General features: G+C 41.0%; 1 protein-coding gene across 1 annotated transcript in view; it reads right to left on the reverse strand.

Moving 5' to 3' along the window:
- Window positions 1-23407, reverse strand: part of WDR44 (WD repeat domain 44) — a 126374-nt gene that overhangs the window by 30808 nt on the left and 72159 nt on the right. Inside the window, exons 9-12 of the mRNA XM_056125773.1 lie at window positions 16836-16942; window positions 15854-16005; window positions 9584-9722; window positions 9096-9160 (exon numbers count right to left, since the gene is read on the reverse strand). Coding sequence (XP_055981748.1) covers window positions 9096-9160; window positions 9584-9722; window positions 15854-16005; window positions 16836-16942 — 463 coding nt within the window. The remainder of the gene's footprint in view (window positions 1-9095; window positions 9161-9583; window positions 9723-15853; window positions 16006-16835; window positions 16943-23407) is intronic.

Consider the following 23407-nt stretch of genomic DNA (forward strand, 5'->3'; position numbering starts at 1 on the left):
CTTGGGGCTGGAGCAATAGCACAATGGGCAGAGTGTCTGCTTTGCATGCGGCCGACCCGGGTTTGAGTCCCAGCATCCCCTGAGAACTGCTAGGATTAATTCCTGAGTGCAGAGCCAGGAGGAACCCCTGTGTATTGCTGGGTGTCACCCCAAAAAATAAAAAAAAGAAAGAAAAGAGTAGCTTTTGAGACCAAAATGACAGTATGGAGGGTAGAGAGCACTCGTCTTGTACATGGCTGACCTAGGTTCATATATTGTACCTCAAACCCACCAGAAGTAATCTCTGAGCACAGAGACAGAAGTAAACCCTGAATACAGCTGAATGAGACCCAAAGACCAAAAAATAAATAAATAGTAGCTTTCTCAGGGAAATGATGCTTAATTTCATTTTGGACATTTATCATTGTGATTTCTGTCATCTCACATGTATAGCTCTTTTGCATGGGCAGTCTACTATGTATTTTTAGTGCCTAAAGCATTGCTGACATTCAATGATTTTGAATAAACAAAAACTAAGCCAATGCATACTTTTTCTAGTGGGCTGGGGTTTGGGCCATCTGGCAGTGCTTGAGATTTGGTTGCTCCTGGCAACAAGGGTTGGCTGCATGCAAGGGAAGTACCCTAATCCCTGCATTATCTCTCTGACCCATAATTAATACATATTTTAATAAAATGATGCATACATATAATTTCACAAAAAGTACCATTCACTATCAATGTTAACTTCCTTCACCCAAGTTTATCTTTAAGGGAAGATTGGAATATGTCATCACAATGGATGCCCCTTTACATAATTATTTTACTGAAAGCAAAGAAAAAGAAACAAAGAAAAAGTCTCTGGTATTTCCCTTTCTAAATGAAAGTTGAGCATAAAATTCTCTTTGAGATGTCTCCTCCAATTTCCTATGAATAAATTTTAATTCTAAAGGTAGCCCCCCAAAAAGTCTGCAATCAAAGATCTTACCACATTAACATTAAGATCTATTAGTTTCCTCCATATATTTAACTCTCCACAATTTTCTATTAAAAGTCCAAATTCTTCTTTCTTGTCCACAAAAGTAAGTTTCTCCACAAACTTACTGCCCTCTGCTAAAATGATATATAAATTCCTGGGCCTACCCTCTCTAGAATCTTCACCATTTTGCAGGAAGGTCTCCATAAGAATACATAAGAAATCTTTCTCCCACAATCTATTTCTGTGTTTTGGGGACACACCTGACATTGATTTGGGTTGCTCCCTGGCAGTGCTCGAAGGGCCATGTGGTGCTCAGGATTTAGTAGGGCATCCCACATGCAAGGTAAGTGCTCCAGCCCTTTGAGACATCTCCCTGGTCCTACAATCTGTCTTTTGTCAGTTTACTTTATAGATCCTGGTGGCAGAATCTAAGAGAGTAGATGGGAATTTCTTTCCCTTCTTTTTGTTGTTGTCATGTGATGGTGGGACACACACACACATACACATACTCAGTTACAAGTGCTGGCTAGGATTATCATGGTGATACACTTAACTAAAGTGCTTGTGATGAAAAGTTTTTCACTCACTCCTCTATAATCCACTATTAGCAGTTAAATTCTAAAACACCATATTGGGGACCCAGGGATAGCTCCTGCCAAGAACTCCTGCTTTTTTGTTCATTTGGAGACCACAGCCAGCAGTGCTTAGGCATTATTCCTGACTCTGCACTCAGAGATCACTCCTGGATCAAGGGACCTCATGGGGTGCTGGCGATTGAACCTGGGTCATCTGCATGCAAGGCATGCACCCTACTCACTGTACTATCACTCTGGTCCCATGAGTTCCTGCTTTAAAGCCTCAGGCCACTGAGACCACAAGTTCAATTCCCAGCACTGTGTCACATGTCTGAGAGTGATCCCAGGGGCTATGCTGTTAGAAATTACCAAAATAATAAAGTATGCAATCCCTGGCATACAGTAACCAAGCATCATAGCACCACAACCAAATGTGTATGCATGATGATCATTACAACAACAAAGATAAAAAGGGAAGGAAAAGGGGAATACATAAAAATGAAAAATCCTATTAATTTTCCATTAATAAAGCACTTCAGATTTATCTAAAGAAAGCATTAATTTCTATGATAGGTAGATAGCATACCTAAAGAAATTTTCTAAGTGTCTAGCATAAAGCACATCTATCTTCCTTTCTCCCTTATGTTTACTGAGCTACTCTTGCAAATCAGACAGCCTAAGTGTCTGAATTTTATGCTGGCATGACCAATGAGTAGGCAAATTATCTTATGCATGTAACTCTGTATGCCCAACTATTAAAAAAGGTACTTCAGCGTATTCTATTTTACACAGTTGCTAAGAGGACAAAATAGAGCATGGTTCAAAAGAGATATATAAGATATCACTAACATTAGAAGAAATAAGAAATGCCCTTGTCAGGAAAAAACTCCAATGTGCTAACTGTGTCTCAATGCAGCCAGGGATTGGTTCAAAGAAAACACCAGGTACAAAATTCCAAAGGCAAAAGAAATAGAGACCTTTTAAGAGCCTCCCCTAATAAAACAACATAAGTGTAAGAAGTACCAATTTTTACCTGAAAAGAACTGACATAAATGACGGTCTACTGTAGAAAAAAATTCAGTACTTGTGTTGGGTCACTGTTTGTTTGTGTGAAAAAACACTATGAGTCTCATTTTAAAAGCTTCAATTGGGATTGGAGAAATGGTAAAGGAGTTAAGGTGCAAGTATTGCATGTGACCAACTTGAGCACCACAATGTTCCCTTGCACTGAACCACTAGCTTGGCTGGCTGAGAATCATAGGCCTACTGAGCTTTTTGTGGGAGGCCTCCTCCCCCTCGAAGGACATGAATTGGACTGGAGAAATAGCTCAAAAGGTTGGAAAACATGCTTTACATATGGCCTGGATTCAATCCCTGATACCATATATTCCCTGAGCACTGCTGGGAGTGACTCTCTAACAATGAATTGGGAATAGTCCCCCCTAAGCTCTGCTGGGTGTGGCCCCCACAAAACCAAACAAAAACAAACAAAAAAAGCCTATAGTCACCCTGGTTTCAATTTTTGACTTTGAGAAAAATTATTATATTGATCTTTGGGTTCCGTACTGTATTGAATCCTTATTTATATAAAATTTTTTTGGACATTACATTAGTCTTTGAGTAAATTTATGAATGGTGGTGATAATCTTGGTTTTTTTCAAATATTACAGTGAATATTATTTTTATAATGATAGCTGATTTTTTCATAGTTGTTTTTTATTAGATTGAAGTTATTAGTTCTTAATCACTGTTAGCATCTTCGGTGAATATTGATATTGTATATAATATATAATACTGACATTATATATAATCATCTGCACACTTAATTATCTATCAGAGATAAATTATGTGGATATATACTTGACATTGCTATGCTAATAATCATTTTGTCTTTATTTATATAGAGAAGGGTTTGACATGTATGTTCAAAAACAATAGGATTGAGGCATGAGAGATAGCACAGCTGGTAAGTTGGTTGCTTAGCACATGGTTAGCACACAGATGACCGATACCCCATATGGTCCTCTGAGCCCCATGAGGTGTGATCTCTGAATACAAAGACAGGAGTAAGCCCTAAGAACAGCAGGGTATACAGCCCAAAATATTTTTAAAAAGCAGCAGAATTTAATTTTCTTTCCTTATATTATCTTTTTAAACTTATTAAACCAATTTTAAACATATTAAAGTAAGGTAGTTCTATGTTTTTATATTGGTAAAAAATTATTTTATAAATGGTTTTAAAAAACTAGATGGGCATTACCTAATCTGAAACTATACTATAAAGGCATAGTGATCAAAAGAGCATGGTAGAATAAGGATAAGGATATCCTTAGAATAAAGATAAACTATTTGACCAATAGATTTGAATAGAATATGCAAGGACAAACCTCTCTCTCTATACACACATACATATATACATATATATGTATACATATAAATTTCTTTCTTTATATATAGTCAGCTAATTTTTGACAAAGGAGCTGAGAGTATGTTAATAAATATATACTTTTCAACAAATAATGCTGGCAAAACTGGATAATCCTGTATTTAAAAAAATCAAAACTGGACTTGTATCTCTCACCTACACAAAAATCAATTTGAACTGCATCAAAACCCTTGAGATCAGACCAGAATCCATAAAATACTCTGAGGAAAATATAGGCAGAATGCTCCAAGATCTGGACCTCAAGAGTGTCTTTAATGATACAATACTACCGGTAAAGGCAACAGAATCCAACATAAATAAATGGGACTAAATCATATAAAGAGTTTCTGCATGGCAAAAGAAACATGGGCTAAAACTAAAAGACAGCTAAGTGAATGGGTGAAAATATTTGCAGTCACCACATCAGAGAAAGAGTTGATATATAAAGTACATATATGTCACCCAGAGTATATAAACCAGGATATGTAAAGTACTCACAAAGATGAACAACAAAAAATTTCAAAAAAACCCTATCCAAAAATGGGGAGAGGAAATTAACATGGACTTCTCTGAGGACAACCAATGGATGGCCGTGAAAAAAACACTCATCATCACTTATTTTTATGGAAATCCAAATCAAGACAACAATGAGATACCATCTCACACTAGTGAGACTGGCACATATCAAAAATACTGGGGACAATCTGTGTTGGCGTGGAAAAGTGAAAAAGGAACTCTATCCACTGCTGGTGGGAATGTTTTCTGGTTCAACTCAATGGAAAACAGTATCGAGGGTTCTCAGTAAACTTAAAATTGTCGTACAACCCCCAAATTCCACTTTTGGGTATCAATCCCTAGAAAAGAAAAAATATTCATTCAAAAGGACATACATAAAACATTATTCACTGCAGAACTCAGTACAATAGCTGAGATTTGGAATCAACCTAGATCAGTGGATCATGAAGATATGGTATATACCACAATGGAATACTAAGCAGTTGTAAGGAATGATGGAATCATGTGAATTACTGCAAGATGAAAGTGGAAGTGAAATGAAGTAAGCCAAAGGAAGAAGGGTAAACACAGGGCGATATCACTTATGTGTGGTATTAAGAGTAACTGTATGAGGAAATGTAGTGGTTTAAAGGGGGTCACCTAGATCACCCCAAGTCCCAAAATATAGGGAGGAGAAGGAAAGGGGGAGGGGAGGCAGAGAAGAGACAAATGAGAAGCAATAGAGGGCAAGGGCCAAGGTACATTGGTGGTGTTAAAGAGTGATAGAGCTAAATAGTCAAACCAGAGTCAACAATACTGAAATCATGAGACCCAATCATTAATAACCAAATTTAAAAAGTTGCCTTTTGAGATGGTAAGTTGAGGGTGAGGGGAGGGGTGGAAAAGGGAACCTGGGAACACTGGTGGAGGGAAGTTGACACTGCTGGTGGAACTGGTGATGAACACTTTATGTCTAAAACACAATGACAAATAAGTTTGTAAATCATAATGCTTTAGTAAAATAAAATTTAAAAAATTAAGGGGGGCATTAAAAAGTTTTGTATTCAAAGACAATTCAGTTACCTACTTATTGGGGATACATTAAGTAGAAGTGGAGGTGGTTGGTAGCAATTAAAAATCTGTAAGTAATATTGTTGAAATAAGCATAATGTATGATTGTACACATAGTTCCTATTTTTAATTGTAATCAATGCCTGGAAACTTTGTGGTAAATTTAATAAAAGAAAACCCTTTGGTTTACCACGGTTCCAAAGATACCAATATCTTTGAAATAAAGTTCTTGGCCTAAAATTAGCCTTGGACTTATCCAGAGGAACAAATTGACCGGATATTGTGCAAATATCAGTCTTAAAGTACACCTATACCATCAGAAAACAAGTAAAACATAAATTTGCCTACATGACTTGGGAAAGTAATGAGAAGAAATTTGAGCTGAATCTTGAAGGATGAATAAAGCTTTGCCCTATGAGGCTAGGTAACAGAGAAGGCATTGGTAGCAAAGCAAAGAGCATAGACAAAAACATAAATGTGACTGAGGTTTTGAAGAGAACATTCAGACAGGCAAACGTGGTTCTCGGGTACTAGAAATTATAACTATACTAACTAGATAAGATGAGGCAGTATCAGGAAAAATTTTGTACAATTTACATAATGCTGAAGCTAGTAAGAATCTTATTCTGTATGTGATAAGGAATCATCAGAAGATTTTAAAACACAAAATAGCACAGATGGAGTCATGTTTTGGAAAAAATAAGCTGCTGTTAGTATAGAAAGTGGAACTGGAGAGAGACCAGAGGCAGAAAACACAATGACATGGCTGTAGGAAACACTTAACTGGGCGTTGGGGGGTGGAGGTCTGACAATACAAGTGATGGTGGGAGATGGAAACTGATTTCAAGACATTTGTGGGTGGGGGATAGATTAGATAGGATTTATAACTAATCTGATATGCGTATAGGGATGAAATAGAATGCTTTTAACTGAGTGAAAAGGTTAACAGAAATGTGTTAATGCAATTAAAAAGGTTCAGAAAGAGAAGAATCAGGTTTGTGGTAGATAGTGCTCAGGGGACATCTTTTACTCACACAGTGCTAGAGTCAAACCTAAGGTTTCTGCATGCAAAGCCTGCACCACAGCCCTTTGAGTCAAATCCCCAGCATTGTTAATAGCTCCTCAAGTCATTTCTCTGTTTCAAGCCTAAAGTCCCTATTCAATCTACCAATATGCCATTTCGGTGGGGAAGGGGATGCAGTTTTCACGATCAAACCCAGATCTACTCATACACAGGATCTGTTCCAGTCCTCTGAGCAATCTCTCTGGCTCCCTGAATACTCTTTTAAAACATATTTTGGTTAGATTGGTGATAAAGCTCAGTTGTACAGCATTTGCCTTGCATATGTTAGGCACCGGGTTCAATCCTAGGTACCACAAGAACAAACTGACAACATGTTTTGGTTAAATACAAAAATGGTATTTAAAACCTCAACCCTTCCTACTTCTCTTACAACTCTCATGCATGTGCCCTTTGCTCTAGCCACATGGCATTTCAAGTAGTATATTTAACATGCCAAGATGTTTCAGGCTTTTACCTTTTCACTTGTTATGTCCCTTCTCATCCTTTTCTCACAAAGCTAATTCCTAGCTCAAATATCAAAGCACTAGGATGCTTTCCTTGACACTCTTCTACTTTTGTAATAAAACTATTCCCATTTCATGCTTAAATTGTGGACTTATTTCCCTAGTCAGTAAGGCACCTGAGACCAGAGAATATGTCTTCCCACATTTTATAGGGCCTATTAGTACTTGTCACATGAAATAGGCATTCAAAACTTATTTACTGAGAAAGTTTGAGCTTTAATGACATGTAGGTGGGGGAATACTCTATGTATACTACTGTATCAAAATGGCAGCATTAACAGTGGGATTCTTGTTTTAAAAAGGAGAAAGCTGGCCCAGGGATGTGGCTCAGTAGTAGAACATCTGTTCAATCTCTGGCATTACCCCACACTCTGAGTGTGAAATAAAAGTGTGCTACCTGACACACTACAACTAAGTGTGTGTGGCTACCACAATTAAAGTGTACAAACCTTCATTTGTGGGATACGGAAAACATAACATGAGACTATTATACAAATACAGTAGAAATGAGGGCCAGGATTGGCCCACAATTGGAAGCTTGCCACAAATTGCGTGGGAGAGGGCAGTTAGGCTAGAGAAAGGATCACTTTGGCAGTGATAGTTGGAAATGATCACTCTGGACAAGAATTGGGTACTGAAAGTAGGGTAGATAAAGGGATATACATGATAACCTTCCAGTACCTGTATTGCAAACCATAATGCCCAAAAAAGAAGAGAGAGAGAGAGAGAGAGAGAGAGAGAGAGAGAGAAAGAGAGAAGAAAAGTGCTTGGTGTAGATGCACACTGGGAGTGGGAGGTAGAAGGAGAAAAACTGGGGACATTGGTAGTGGGAAAAATACACTGGTAGAGGGATGGGTGTTGGAATGACTGAAACCCAATCATGAACAATTTTGAAACTGTGTATCTCATGGTGATTTAACAATTAAAATAAAGTGTAAACCAAGTATGTGAGCATCTTAATTTAGTATATCACCCCAGCCATAACAACAACAAAAGGGGGAAAACAAGCGATTAATAAGAGGCAAGAATTCTGGATCTAAAGCTAATTCAGGACAGCAAGGAATTGAGAACAGTCAAGGACAGAACTGTGAAAAACACCAACATGAAGGGGTGAGGAGGAAGAGATATAGGATATGGGAAGGCATAAAGGGAACTCTTGTACATGTGCAAACCTGACATAAACTCATGAGCATATATAGAGTAGGGAAAGGTTAGTCAAAGAAATGCAGGATAAAATTATTGAGCAGGTGAACTTTTAGGTTTTCATTATTGACACACGGCCAACTCAGGTTTGATTCCTCCGTCCCTCTCGGAGAGCCTGGCAAGCTACCGAGAGTAACCTGCCTGCACGGCAGAACCTGGCAAGCTCCCCGTGGCGTATTCAACATGCCAAAAACAGTAACAAGTCTCACAATAGAGACATTACTGGTGCCTGCTAGAGAAAATCAATGAATAACGGGAGGACAGTGCTACAGTGCTACACAGCCCCTATCTATATGAATACACAAAAAAAGAGGGAGCAATTAGAATAGCATTTTATATTCTATTTTGAGGTTTAAAATGGTTTAATCTTGTAGTTCTAAAACAAAATGAAAATCATGCTACTTTTTAAGTTATGTGAAGCTGTGATAAAGAACCAAGAGAGAAAAATTTAAAAAACTTTGGTAACTTTATTTTCTTAATTACCTCTTATTCAGGTATCAATTACTGTTTTTAAGTGTCTCACATAGACTTGAGAGGTAGGGATTTTCTTTTACTTAATTTCAGATTAGTTTGGGTAATGCATTAGTAATCTGAGTAATACTATTCACTGACAACACTTAAGAACTACAACTTTTCACTTATCATATTCTATGAGAGGAAACATTTCTACTGCATGTTACATTTAATTGCATACAATGATAATTTCTAATAAACAATGATATACTTTATAGTAAAGAAATCAACTGACAGAATTTTATTAATAAATATAAAACAATGAACTTACCCCTGTATCTGTATCAGATTTTGATGAACTTAAACTTTCCTGAGAAGGTGAAGGGGACACACGTCCTAAAACCAATAAAATAACTGAAAAAATATATACATACATACACCTATCCACACACAAAATACTAATGACGCAGTAATACTAACAGAGATGTTAACATTCTGGAAAAAAATATATTTCTAAACATGTGAATTTCAACTCTTCAAGGATCAAAATTTTTGCTACCGTTTCACATAAGTATTTTTTTGTTTTGGCACCACACCTGGAAGTGCTCAGATCAAACCCACGGAGCCTGAATACAAACCCAGTATAGCATCCTTGGGCTCTTGTATTGAACCATGTCCTATAGCCCTCTGAACCATCTTTCTGGTCCCTTATATTTTCATATAATAGCTCAATCATTTCCCTAACTTAATATTTAAAGATTAAAAAAAGAAGTAAAACTTCCAAACATCTCTAAATTTTAGCATCCACAAATGAAATACCTTCGGTATTGTATTTCATCCTCATGTTGTTGAAATAATCAAAAGCATTTTTTAAAGCCCATATTCTCACTACATTGTCTTGTCCAGCTGAGGCAAGTAACCGGCCACAGTGAGAAAATTTCATGGTCCAAACAGCTCCCTATGAAAACAAAGTAAGGCTCAAAGTTATTACATTAAAAGCTGACACAACTTTTAAACAAAAGTAAAATCTATGTCAAATTATATATATATTGAGATAATGGTCATGTTACTAACACCACTTGAGACCAACAGTCCAATGGTGTTAAAATACCACTGCAGCACTGTAGCACTGTCCTCCCGTTGTTCATCGATTTGCTCGAGCGGGCCCAGTAACAACTCCATTGTGAGACTTGTTGTTACTGTGTTTGGCATATCAAATACATCACAGGTAGCTTGCTAGGCTATGCCATGCAGCAAGATACTCTCTGTAGCTTGCCAGGTTCTCCGAGAGGGGCAGAGGAATTGAACCTGGGCCGCATGGCCGCGTGCAAGGCAAGTGTCCTACCCACTGTGCTATTGCTCCAGCTCCAAAAGGAGGCTATAATGAAATATAAATTCATTCACATATATATCAGTAACAAACTGAAAAAATACTTGGGGCTGGAGAAATAACTTAAGTAGTACAGCATAAATCTAAAATGTGTAAGACCCTTAATTTAATTCCCGTCACCACATATAGCTTTTCCATCCACAAGGAGAAATATTTAGACAGGATAAGATATTGCAGTTTTCCATAATCTAATCTAGTGGTTTGCAACCACAAATACACAGTCAATAGCTGTAAAAGGCTCAACAACGCTCCCCCCCCCCCCGGCGGGCACCACAACACCGGAGAATTCTCCGGGCCCCAAACTGAGCCAGTATCACCGGGGTGCCCCAGATGGAGCAGGTGCAGTCTCCCCGCCTTCTCCAGATGGAATCCTGGCAGCCATGAGCTTCTACAAGCATGCTCCGGTATGTGGGTACCAGGACTATTCTTCCTAACTACACGACTGCTCATGCAGCTGCACCACCTTTATGATATACAAAGTGAGCAATGAAAATCAGATGCTCTAGCATCTGCCCCAAAAGGCAGGCTTGAATGGTGGTGGGAATATCTAAGCAAAATATAATGCCCAAAACTATAGAGTATCTGAACAATTATCTGCCGTAGAGGCAGGGTAAGGACTGCGATGGAAATGGAGGGGATAATGGGGATATTGGTGGTGGAAAATTTGCACTGGTGGAGGGATGGGTGATAGATCATTGTATAGCTGAATATCAAACATGAAAGCTTTGTAACTGTATCTCATGGTGGCTCATGCCTCTGGACTGTGAATTAAGCTATGGCCCCGTGTCACCTCCGGAGGAAAGGGCATTGTCCTTTCTGCCTTCTTCCCCTCAGGAGCATGGTGACCGCCATCTTTCAGAGCCTATTGGAGTGAGAGCTACGAGCCTGTAGTGACAAGACATGCAGGGCCTCATGAGGTGGGGGCTGGAACTGGCCCTTTTCCCTGCCCCAACGAGACCCCAAGTTGTCACCCACAACCAGCTCCTTCGGCTCCTGAGTGGCCATGATCCCAGAGGCACAGAAACCAATCTCAGAACCCAGTGGCTTCTGGCAGAAATCCCTCTGGACTTAATTACTAAAATATCTGTAGCACTGCACTGTCCTCCCATTGTTCATCAATTTGAGCGGGCCCAGTAATGTCTCCATTGTGAGACTTGTTGTTACTGTGTTTGGAATACTGAATATGTCATGGGTAGCTTGCCAAGCTTTGCCGTGCGGGCAAGATACTCTGAGTAGCTTGCCGGGCTCTCTGAGAGGGGCGGAGGAATTGAACCCGGCTCGGCAAGGCAAAAGACCTACCACTGTGCTATCGCTCATACTAAAATATCAAAAGTCCAAAATTCTGCGGCCGCGTGACATCATATGCTCTTCATTATCAGCAATAGAAAACTAATTATCAATGATGCCTTCTCGGCAGGTCTGAATGTTGGGGGAAAATTCCAAATAATAATGGTAAGTCTTCTGTCGAAAAATTGAATGTAATCAAAGTAGAGAGAGAGAGTAAAGTGGAAAACATCTGCCACACTGGCAGGGGCAGGAGTGGGATGTGGGGCATACTGGGGTTCATGGCGGTGGAAAATGTGCACTGGTGAATGGATGGGTGATTGATCATTGTATGACTGAGACTTAAACCTGAAAGCTTTGTAACTATTCTCACAGTAGTTCAATAAAAATAAATAAATAAATAAATAAATGAGAGGCTCAACACCACTAACTCAACTCCAAACTACCAACACAGATTCCAAAGCGTTTCCAGTTCTGAAATGGCCCGAAAACTTCATTATGAAAGCAAAAATCCTAATCTGTGATTTCAATTTCCTAGTTTCAATATAAGGGGGAGTGGGCAGAACACTCAGCATAACAAAAACAACCCCTAGACTGAGGGAAGAATAAAGCCCACTTTGGCACTGACTGATATGCTGAGCATTTACAGGTGGTATTAGGTTGGACAATGGGTACCTTTGTGTGCAGAGCTGAGGACTCATGAGTATATACAAGTGGTGTATGAATGGTATGGTCCTATCCTGTTCTTCTCCCCAGACACATGCTTTTATAGCATATGGACAGATTTCTTAGACAAATTCCAAAACCAGGTAAATGTATGTGTGTGTGTGTGGGGGGGGGGGGGTTGGGCGGGGGTGGGGAGGTGGGGTAAGGGCAGTAGTTTTAAAGAATGTGAACCCATACAGAAGGTCAAACCATTTAAGAAGAAGTCAAACTCTATCATTATAAATACTATTTTGGCTATTATTATAACATATATATCCATGGAGATCAAAATGATTTTCCAAGTTAAAGCAACAGGCTGAAATATCATTCATTTCCACAAAAATTAAGTATACTAAAAAAAGATAGTTTGTGATCCACTACAATGAGATTCTACTATAACAGAAATAAAAAATCAAGGCAGTATATGAAAATTCAATAGTTTCTTTTTTAAAAACTTCCTTAAGCTATTTTAATAAATTTAATGTAGCACTATAGCACTGTAGTACTGTCCTCCCATTGTTCATTGATTTGCTTGAGAGGGCACCAGTAACATCTCACAACAAATTGTGAGACTTATTATTACTGTTTTTGGTATATCGAATAGGTCATGGGTAGCTTGCCAGGCTTTGCTATGTGGGCAAGATATTCTCTGTAGCTTGCCGGGCTTTTCCAGAGGGGTGGAGGAGTAGAAACCGGGTTGCCTGCATACAAGGCAAACGCCCTGTGCTACCGCTGTGCTACCGCTCCAGCCCCAATTTAATGATAAGTAGTAAAATTTAAATTCCAGGGCTTTCGGGGTCCTACATCACTAATTATCAGGGAGATGCAGATCAAAACAACAATGAGATACCATCTCACACCACAGAGACTGGCCCACATCCAAAAGAACAAAAGCAACCTGTGTTGGCGTGGATGTGGTGAGAAAGGGACTCCCCTTCACTGCTGGTGGTAATGCCGACTGGTTCAGCCCTTTTGGAAAACAGTATGGTCGATTCTCAAAAAAATAGGAATTGAGCTCCCATTTGACCCAACAATACCACTACTGGGAATATATCCTGGAGAGGCAAAAAAGTACAGCCGAGATGACATTTACACTTCTATGTTCATTGCTGCACTACTCACAATAGCCAAAATCTGGAAAAAATCTGAGTGCCCGAGAATAGATGAATGGTTAAAGAAACTTTGGTACATCTACACAATGGAGTACTATGTAGCTGTTAGAAAGAATGAAGTCATGAAATTTACATACAAGTGGTACTACATGGAAAGTATCATGCTAAGCGAAATGAGTCAGAGAGGGACAGACATAGGAAGATTGCATTCATCTGAGGAACATAAAGTAACAAAATAGGAGACTAACACCCAAGAATAGCCGAGATAAGTACCAGGAAGTTCACTCAATGACTTGGAGGCCAGCCGCACATGCTAGGGGAAAACGCAGCTCAGGTAGAGAAAGGAGCACCTAGTAAAGGGTATTGGGAGGATCCTCCCAGGATGGGAGGTGCATGCTGAAAGCAGACTATAAACTGAACATGACTGCAACTCAATGCCTCTTTAGCAAACCACAGCACCCCAAAGGAGAGAGAAAACAAAAGGGAATGCCCTGCCACAGGGGTGGGGTGGGACGGGGGAGATGGAGGGTGGGAGGGATACTGGGAGCACTGGAGGTGGAGAATGGTCACTGGTGGAGGGATGGTACTCAATCATTGTATAACTGAAACACAAGCGCAAAAAATTATAAGTCTAAAACTGTATCACATGGTGTTTCACTAATAAAAATAATAATAATAATAATAAAGTATCATGAAGAAAAAAATAAAATTTAAATTCCAACTGAAGGTTTGAGAGATAGGGTGTACGCCTAGTATTAGTCCCACATGATGTCACATGGTCCCCCCAGCATTTTCAGTTGCAATCCTGGAGGTCACAAAGCAATACCAACTATGGGGTCCCTGGCATCATGTGGTTGGAGCTGTATTGCATCCCTGGGCCCTTGTACTGAACCAATGGCCGAGATGGCCAGAATTGCTAATGGGGCCCCAGGGTCTCCTGGGAAGTGCTTGGGGACTTCCCTCAAAAAATTTTCAACTAGGACGCCAGAACAATAGCATAGCAGATAAAGAGACTACCATGCATGCAGCTGATCCAGGGTACCCCAATGGTCTCCCAAGCACTACCAGGAGTGATAATTGAGTGTAGAGTCAGGAGTAAGCCCTCAGCATTGCCAGGTAGGCATGCCCCCACAAAATTTTAATCAGGCTGATATCTGACTTTTCTTTTCTTGGAAAAAGGCTGGCAGAGTTTGGGCCACACTGCAGTGCTATTTCTGGCTCTAGGCTTGGGGGACCATACTCCGTACAGATTAAACTACAACTGGCCACACATAAGGCAAGTGCCCTAACCTCTGTGCTATTTCTCTTAATCCCATTTGATATGCTTATGGCTGCTTCCTGTCAGCTAAGAAAACTTTTAGATTTAAAATCTAAAGACGGTCAGGGATGTGGCTTAGTATGTATTTGAAACGCAGTTCAAAATCTGACACCACACACAAATACACATAAATCTAAAACAGACATTCCCAGATCAAAGCCCCATGGCGTCATTTATTTAATTCTAATTTTACCACTGTTGTCCCTACACTAATAGCATTTTCAGGGAGTAACTGTAATATAATGTCTGTACTAACTACTCTGGCATATTTTAACTTCGATAGAGGTCTTGTACCTCCATAGTCTCACACTATCTTAGTTGTCACTTTACAAAATATATTAAGATTCTGAAACATCTGTATAAATTATTGATTTAGGGGGCATATCTGGCAATGTTCAGGGCTTACTACTGACTCTGCACTCAGGGTTCACTTCTGGCAGTTATTGGGGACCATATGGGAACAGACCTGGTACAGGTGCTTCCAAGACAAATGCCCTAGCCTCTGTACTATCATTCTGACCCCCTGAGTCAAAAAGGCTTAAAAGGTACATTTAAAAATTTTTTTATTAGTGAAACACCATGAGGTACAGTTGTAGACTTACATATTTTTTGTTTGGGTTTCAGTTATACAATGATCAAGTACCCATCCCTCCACCAATGCCCATTCTCCACCACCAATGAACCCAGTAGCCCTCCCACCCCTCTATCCCCCCCCCCACTATTTCCTTTCCTTTTGTTGAGATGACTGTGGGTTATACACACATGGTTGCAATGCTTGCACACTTGGTGAATATTATATGTTGGATATTACGCACTTCTTTTCTGGTGCTGGGGATCAAACTCTCAGCCTCATGCCTGTAAGGCAGTCAGTTATGCAAACTCAGCTATTTCTGAGCCCCACGGGGAAGCATTTTAAACATTTTTTGAGGTGCAAGGCATCATACCCTGGACTTCACACACTTAAGACAAGTGTTTTGCCACTGGGCTACATCCTTAGGAGTCCTAAACATTTTTCAAAGAAACAGATCACCCTTAAAATGCTTTAAAGGTTGGAAGCCTGGTATAGCTATCTTAATGATGAGAGGTCTAGAATTTATGTATTCAATAACTCACTTCTTTACAAATAATTTAGAGATAGATTCTGCTTTTACTATTTATAACAGTAATTTTATACTTCTTTAGCCAGTCTCTAAAACTGTATAACAGATAAGCTTTACAGAAATAAAGATATTGCTTTCAACAAAGAGTATCAATAATGAAAATTAAGAAAGGTTGCTTACCATGTGTTCACCACTAAGATCTTGTACCACTTTGATCTGATCAAAATCATAAGGTCCTTTGAAACCATGTGCTGCTTTGAATTTAACTGGCCTTGTATATGGCATTCCTTCATCATCACTTGATGAAGGATCATCCTGATCAGTATGAAACACTAAATAGAAACACAACAGAAATCATCACCAACTAATGTAGACATAGCTACTATCATATTTTCATATTCACTGCTTATCAAAAATGCAAACAGAAAAAGCAAAATCTATTACTAAATAAGATACTAATTAAAAGCATGGAGTTTGCTGCCAAACTACCACAGTCCAAACCCAACTAGCAGTTATCTCTGTTACATTAGGCTAAGTAATGGATCTTTCAGTACCTCAATTTTCTCATCCATAAAGTAGATAATAATAGTATGTACCTCACAGGATGTTTATAAGGATTGAGTTTGACACAAGTGGAAGTGTCATATTAGAACACTGGCATCACTGGCATAGAATAAGTATAAGTTTATTGAAGAAAACAGAAACTATAATGATGAAAGAAGAGATTAAGATGGACATCAAATAGAAAATTTATTTAATTCTGAGCATTCAACTAATTCACATCGTAAAACTATACAAATATGTTTAAAATGCAAAATGTTGTCTTCCCAGTCATAAATTAAATAACAAGAATAATTTATCATATTGAAATAATAAGGTACTAGCTTTATTGAAAGGTTTTTTTGGTGGTCTCAAGGATAGAACCCAAAGCTTCCTACTCTAAAGTATGTCCTCTACTGCTGAGATACAATCCCAGTGAAAGATCTAATATTTTTAATTAAACAGAAAGCTTCTTGATTGAAGATTATGCTCAGATCGTAAAGTGCTTCCCTTGCATACAAGAAACATGGGTTTGATCCCTAGCACCAAACACACCAAATGATGTTTCTTATACTTTAGAAGATTCCAAATACTTAGCTGAAATATTCTATAGCTCACTTACCTTCATCTCTAACACTTTTAACTTTATTTACAGCACGTTCACCATATTCTTCTGCAAGGTGTTTTGCTCTTTTGACTGATTTTCCTAGGAACTTCTTTAGTTGAGTCCTTATCAAAAATACAAAAGTAATAAAAAACAAAACCAAACCTCAAAATATATCTTATTAATTCAAATAGACACAGAAGTTCAATAACTCACAGATAATTCGTTTACTGTGACCAGTGTCTGTATATATGCAAGTAATATAATTAAGTTTCAGTTTCCCAGGAGGCATTCCTAAATACAATATAATGAAAGTATGCATCTCATCTCATGCTTCCATAAATAGATAGGCCTTACTTACTGCATTGTAAAGGATTTAAGTCACAAATATTATATACTAAGATTTTAAATCACAAAAACCTATAACTCAGGGGTAAATTTTTACTAATTTATGGGAGTTAATGACATTAGAGACAGCATTTGGAAAAGTTCGTAAGCTATATGTATACAGACGTTCACTACAGCATTACTTGGAGATGGGTAAAAAAAAAAAACGGAGTTTCTGATTATACAAGTGACTCGGTTGTATCCACTTTCTCTTTCACAACAAGATTATTGTAAAGTAGTTATTTCCTTGGATTGTTTTATCATTTTCAAAGACTATATGAATCTATCCTGAGATGGTACCATAATTTTTCTGTTGCTCCTGTTTGGTTTATTTTGGGGGAGGGAAATAGCATTGGAATATTACATGGCAGGGGCCAGGGATGTGGTTCAGGGGTAGAGCACTTGCCTTGCAAGTGAGGGCCTGGGTTTGATTCCTGGGCCAGAAGTAGCCCCTAAGCACCATTGGGTATCGCCCTCACACTTAAAAAAGCATGGCAGATACCTTTAGGATAAAGTTTTTGTTTGTTTGGCTTTTGGTTCATATCTGACAGTGCTTAGGGTTTACTCCTAGCTTTATGTTCAGGATCACTCTTGGCGGGGCTTGGATGACCATATGGGGTTTTGGAGATCTAACCCAGGTTGGCCATGTGCAAGACAAAAGCCCTCCTGCTGTACTCTCTCTCTGCTCTCAAACAAAGCTTTTTATATTATAAAAAGGAGAAATTTTCATCATCGAGAAATAGATAAGTGATAGTGTAACAGAGTATCAATAAGATGACATATAATAAAATGAGGGAAGTCTCAGTTCTTTTGGGTAGAGAGGCACATATTCAGTGGTGCTCACGGGACCATATGCATTGCCAAGATCTAACCTGGGTCAGTGATGTACTATCTCTTTGCTCCAAGCCTTGGATCGGTAAATGTGCCTAGTTATTGGATTTTAGGGGGAATTTGCACATGTGGTTAGTTATGTCTGGAATAGTCCTTCCTTGGCCAGTATCTACTCATAATTTAGGTCTCTGATCAAACATCTCTCAAAGGCCTGCCTTACTCTACTGACAAGACTTTCCTATTACATAGTCTCACAGCACCCATATTTTTCTTTATAGCAATTGCTACACATGAAATTAGATTTATTTGTGCAATTACATACATAGCATCTTTTTCTTCTGTTTAACTGGAAGCTCTATAAAAGTAGAAACAGTATTTCAGGTTTACTTAGCAGTGCCGAGAATCAAATTCAGGTCCTCTACATGCAAGGCATTATTTTATCATTAAACTACATCCCTGGCCATCTGTTAAGCCTTTAAATATGGAAGATGGTTTAATTGGTTGAAAAAAACATAAATATATAAGATGTCAGTCTGATTGCATTGTATTTTTTGTCATTGGGTCATATTCAAAGGTACACAGACAAGTGCTTTTTGTTTTTGTTTCTGGCCAGAGTCTGCTGTTTTCAGAGCATATATTCCTGGCTCTGCTCTCAGGGATCACTCCTGGTGGGGCTCAAGGAACCAGATGGGATGCCAGGGATTGAACCTGGGTTAGCAACATGTAAGGCAAGAGCCTTGCCTGCTGTACCATCTCTCTGGCCTCCTGTTCCTTTAGGGGCTAGCCCCAGCAATACTGATGGTAGCTGAAGGGCAGGAGTTACTCTGGAAATTCCTACGCCAGTACAGGCCAGACAGTTTAGTACTGAGGGAAGAGGGTACCAGAGTCATACCTGGTGGTACTAAGAGAAATGTGGCAGTGAGGATCAAACCCAGAGCCTCAAAAATACCAGAAATGTGGGGGTATAGTGCCACCAGCAGGTCAATCTGTACCTGTGAGGCGAGTGCATCAGCAGCCTGATGGTGCCTTCAGACTTCCAGATACCCCAAAATTGCTGCTGTGCCTTTGGCTAGACCCCAAAAACTTGGGGCAAAGTTTATCAAGAAAGTAAACAGCCAAAAGTTAGGTATGTGGGAAATGCACCCACAAACCACCTCCAGCTCAGCTATATAATTGGAAGCAAGGTCGCTCTGGTTCCTGATTGAACTGCTTAATGGCCATGATCCCAGAGACTCAGAAACAAATCTCGAAACCCAGCGGCTTTTGGCAGAAATGCATCCAGACCACGCAGTAGTTTACTGTCGCTGGGCGACCCCAGTGGGGAAAGGGTGTTGTCCCTCCACTGGCTCCCCCCTGGCAGCTCAGTGGCCGTCATCTCCAGAGGCCACTGGACAGTCAGGTTTGGGCCCGCAGTGATGAGACATTTTGGGCCTCACGGGATGGGGGTGGAGCCAGTCCTGTCCTCCCCACCCCAACGAGATCCCAAGTCATCACCCATAAACGGCCTCTCTGGCTCCTGATCAAGCTGCTTAACGGCCATGATCCCAGAGACTCAGAAACAAATCTCAAAACCCAGTGGCTTTTGGCAGAATTGCATCCAGACCCCACAGTAGGTTACTGTTGCCGGGCCACCACAGGGGGGAAAGGGTGTTGTCACTCCGCCTGCTCCCCCTTGGCGGCCTAGTGGCCATCATCCTCCAGAGGCCACTGGACAGTCAGGCTTACGCCCACAGTGATGAAACTTGTTGGGTCTCAAGGGATGGGGGTGGAGCCGATCCTGTCCTCCCCGTCCTAATGAGACCCCAAATCATCGCCCATAAACGGCCTCCCTGGCTCCTGATCAAGCTGCTAAACGGCCATGATCCCAGAGACTCAGAAACAAATCTTGAAACCCAGCGGCTTTTGGCAGAAATACGTCTGGACCATGCAGTAGTTTACTGTTGCCGGGTCACCCCAGGGGGGAAAGGGTGCTGTCCCTCCACCTGCTTCTCCCTGGTGGCTCAGTGGCCGTCATCCTCCAGAGGCCACTGGACAGTCAGGCTTGGGTCCACAGTGATGAGACATTTTGGGCCTCATGGGATGGGGGTGGAGCCGGTCCTGTTCTCTCCACCCCAATGAGACCCCAAGTCATTGCCCATGAATGGCCTTTCTGGGTCCTGATCAAGCTGTTTAACAGCCATGATCCCAGAGACTCAGGAGCAAATCTCGGAACCCAGCAGGTTTTGGCAGAAATCCCTCCAGATTTAAGTGTTAAAATTTCGGATTTCAAAATTGTGCAGCCACTACTGCAGCCATGCGACATCATATGTTATTCATAACCAGCAATAGAAAACAAATTGTCTACTGTTGCCTTTTCAGCAGATCTGAGTGTTGGGGTAAAATCTCAAATAATAATGGTGGGTCTGGTGTCAAAATATTGAATGTGATCAAAGTAGAGAGAGAGTAATTTGGAAATCATCTGCCCTACAGGTAGGGGGAGGGTTTGGGATGGAGGGATACTGGGGATGTTGGGGGTGGAGAGTGGGCACTGGTGAAGGTATGGGTGTTTCACTGTATGACCGAGACTTAGACCTGAAAGCTTTGTAACTGCTTTCATGGTGATTCAATAAATAAAATTATCACTTAATCACTTAACTTCCCGTTAGTCGTCGATTTGCTCGAGCGGGCGCCAGTAACGTCTCCATTTGTCCCTGTCGCGTGCTAGTGTAGCCCAATGGCATCTGTTCGCTCCGGGAACATGAAGGGCCTCAAACCGATCGTTCATGATCTTCAGGAAGAAGTCTGACCACCTGGTAGGTGGGCGGCCACACGGTCTCTTGACATCCCGTGGAATCCAATCAGTAACAGCTCTAGTCCAACGGTCGTCTTTAAATCTCATTACGTGACCAGCCCATCTGATTTTCGACACCTTGGCAAATGAGACAGCGTCCCTGATCCTTGATCGTTGACGGATGTCAGAACTCCGGATTCTTTCTCTCAATTGAGTGAAATGTGATATTCCAAGCATAGCTCTTTCTATTCTTCTTTGGGAGACCTGAATGGCGTTCTCATCTTGTTTGCGTAGGGCCCAGGTCTCTGAGGCATATGTTAACGCAGGAAGAACAGTGGAATCAAAGAGATGTGCCCGGAGCCGGAGGTTCTTCGTCCTCTTAGCTATTTCTTCGACGTTCTTGAAGGCGTTCCAAGCCGCTCTCTTCCTCCTGCGCAGCTCGGGTGCCAGGTCATTTGTCATGTTGACCTCTCGACCTAGGTAGACATAGCTGTTGCATTCGGAGATGGTCGTTCCATTGAGAGCGAATGGGGCGTCAGGAACAAGGCTGTTTCTCATAAACATTGTCTTCGTAAGATTCAGCTGTAGTCCTACCTTTCCACACTCACGGTCAAAGTCGGCCAGCATTTGTGCTGCTTGGCTGATGTTTGGTGTTATTAAAACAATATCATCAGCAAAGCGGAGGTGGTGTAATTGCCGACCATCTATCTTCACTCCCATTCCTTCCCATTCCAGTCGTCGCATGATGTTCTCGAGGGTGGCACTGAAGAGTTTCGGTGAAATGGTATCACCCTGCCGCACCCCTCTCTTGACATCAACGATCACTTCTTTGTAGAATGGTGAGATCCTGGTAGTGAATCCGCAATACAGCTCACGGAGGATCCTGATGTATTGGGCTTGAATGCCCTGATTGGCTAGGGCTTCAATGACCGCTTCCGTCTCAACAGAATCAAAGGCCTTCTTTAAATCAATGAACGTTAAGCAGAGCGGCATCTTGAACTCCCGAGAAACCTCAATGAGCTTGGTTATTGTGTGGATATGGTCGATGGTGCTGAATCCTTTGCGGAACCCTGCTTGCTCGCATGGTTGTCCTTCATCTAGTGTTCTGCCAATCCTATTCAGGATGACTCGAGTGAACAACTTGTAGATGACAGACAATAGGCAGATCGGGCGATAGTTGCCAATGTCATGGATGTCTCCCTTCTTGAACAGTAGTACGGTCCTGCTGGTTTTCCATTGGGACGGAACCTTGCATTCAGACAGGTAGCGAGTGAAGAGCCGAGCCAGTGTATTGATGAGTACTGACGGCAGGTTCTTCAGGTGTTCAGGTCTGACCTTGTCTGGGCCGGGTGCTATTTGTTTCTTTACCGACGAAATGGCGTGTCGGATTTCGGAGGGGAGAACGTTGGGAACAACATACCCATCCTGTGGAATTTGGTATGTTGGCAAGTGGACATGGCTATCGAAGAGATTTGAGTAGAAGTCATGGATAATCTTCTCCATTGCCGTTCTGGAGGATGTGATGGATCCATCAGGACGTCGGAGGGCAGTCATCTTGGTCTTATAGTTGGCGAAGGACAGGCGGGCCTTACGAATACTTTTCCCGGCTTCTGCCGCATCTACCAGTACTTCTGCTCTTCTCTCTTTGAGGTCTTCCTTGATCGCATCTCTGCACTGCTTTGCAAGCTCGGACGTTAGCTTGCGGTTGCCTGAGGCATGCGCCAAACCACGCTGGCGAATTAGCTCAAGAGTTTTCGAAGATAGGCGACTTTTTGTGGCTATCTCTCTCTTGGCGTTCCTCGCACATTCATGGAGGTGCTGAACCAATCGATCGTATTCCTCGTCAATGTTGTCAACAATGGCATCTTCCCATGTTGCCGCAATAGTACCAAAGAGTTCCCAGTTGGTGGTCATTCTGGGAGTTCTCTTTTTGAACTTTGCAGCCCTTTCTCCCCGCTGTGTGAAGTAGAATTTTGCACGAAGGAGACGGTGGTCGGATCCCGTTCGAAATTTTGGGACAACAGCGACATCAGTCAGGCAAAACCGTCGATTGAATATGATGTGGTCTATTTCGTTGTGGAATCGTCCACCGGGAGACTCCCATGTCCATCGTTTAGATTCTGCCTTCTGGAACTGTGAGTTACCATGGATGGTCTTGGTCGACATGATGAACTCTGACAGTCTCTCACCCTGTTCGTTCCACTCTAGGCCATGGGTCCCGATGTGAAGTTCTTCAGCTGATCTTCTCGGTCCTATCTTGGCATTAAAATCACCCACAATGATCTTGTAGAAGGTGTGGTCTTCTTTATAGAACTTCTCTAGCTCCATGTAGAACTTCTCGATTTCTCTTTCATCATAATGAGATGTTGGTGCGTAGACAACGAAGATAGAAACTGCAGGCAGTGAGCCACATCTATTCAAATGTAAACGTCCGATTAGGGTTGTTAGGCATTCGAATGAATCAATGCTCTTGGCCAAGTTTGTGTTGACAAGGACACCGATGCCTCCAACACCTCTTTTATCGCATGTTCCGAGGAACAATTCTTCTCCAGTGTCGAAAACGGCATGGTGAGATTCGTGCCTTCTTGTCTCGGTCAGACCA

This window comes from Sorex fumeus, unplaced genomic scaffold, assembly GCF_029834395.1.
Source record: "Sorex fumeus unplaced genomic scaffold, SorFum_2.1 ptg000058l, whole genome shotgun sequence".
Classification (NCBI taxonomy): Eukaryota; Metazoa; Chordata; class Mammalia; order Eulipotyphla; family Soricidae; genus Sorex; species Sorex fumeus.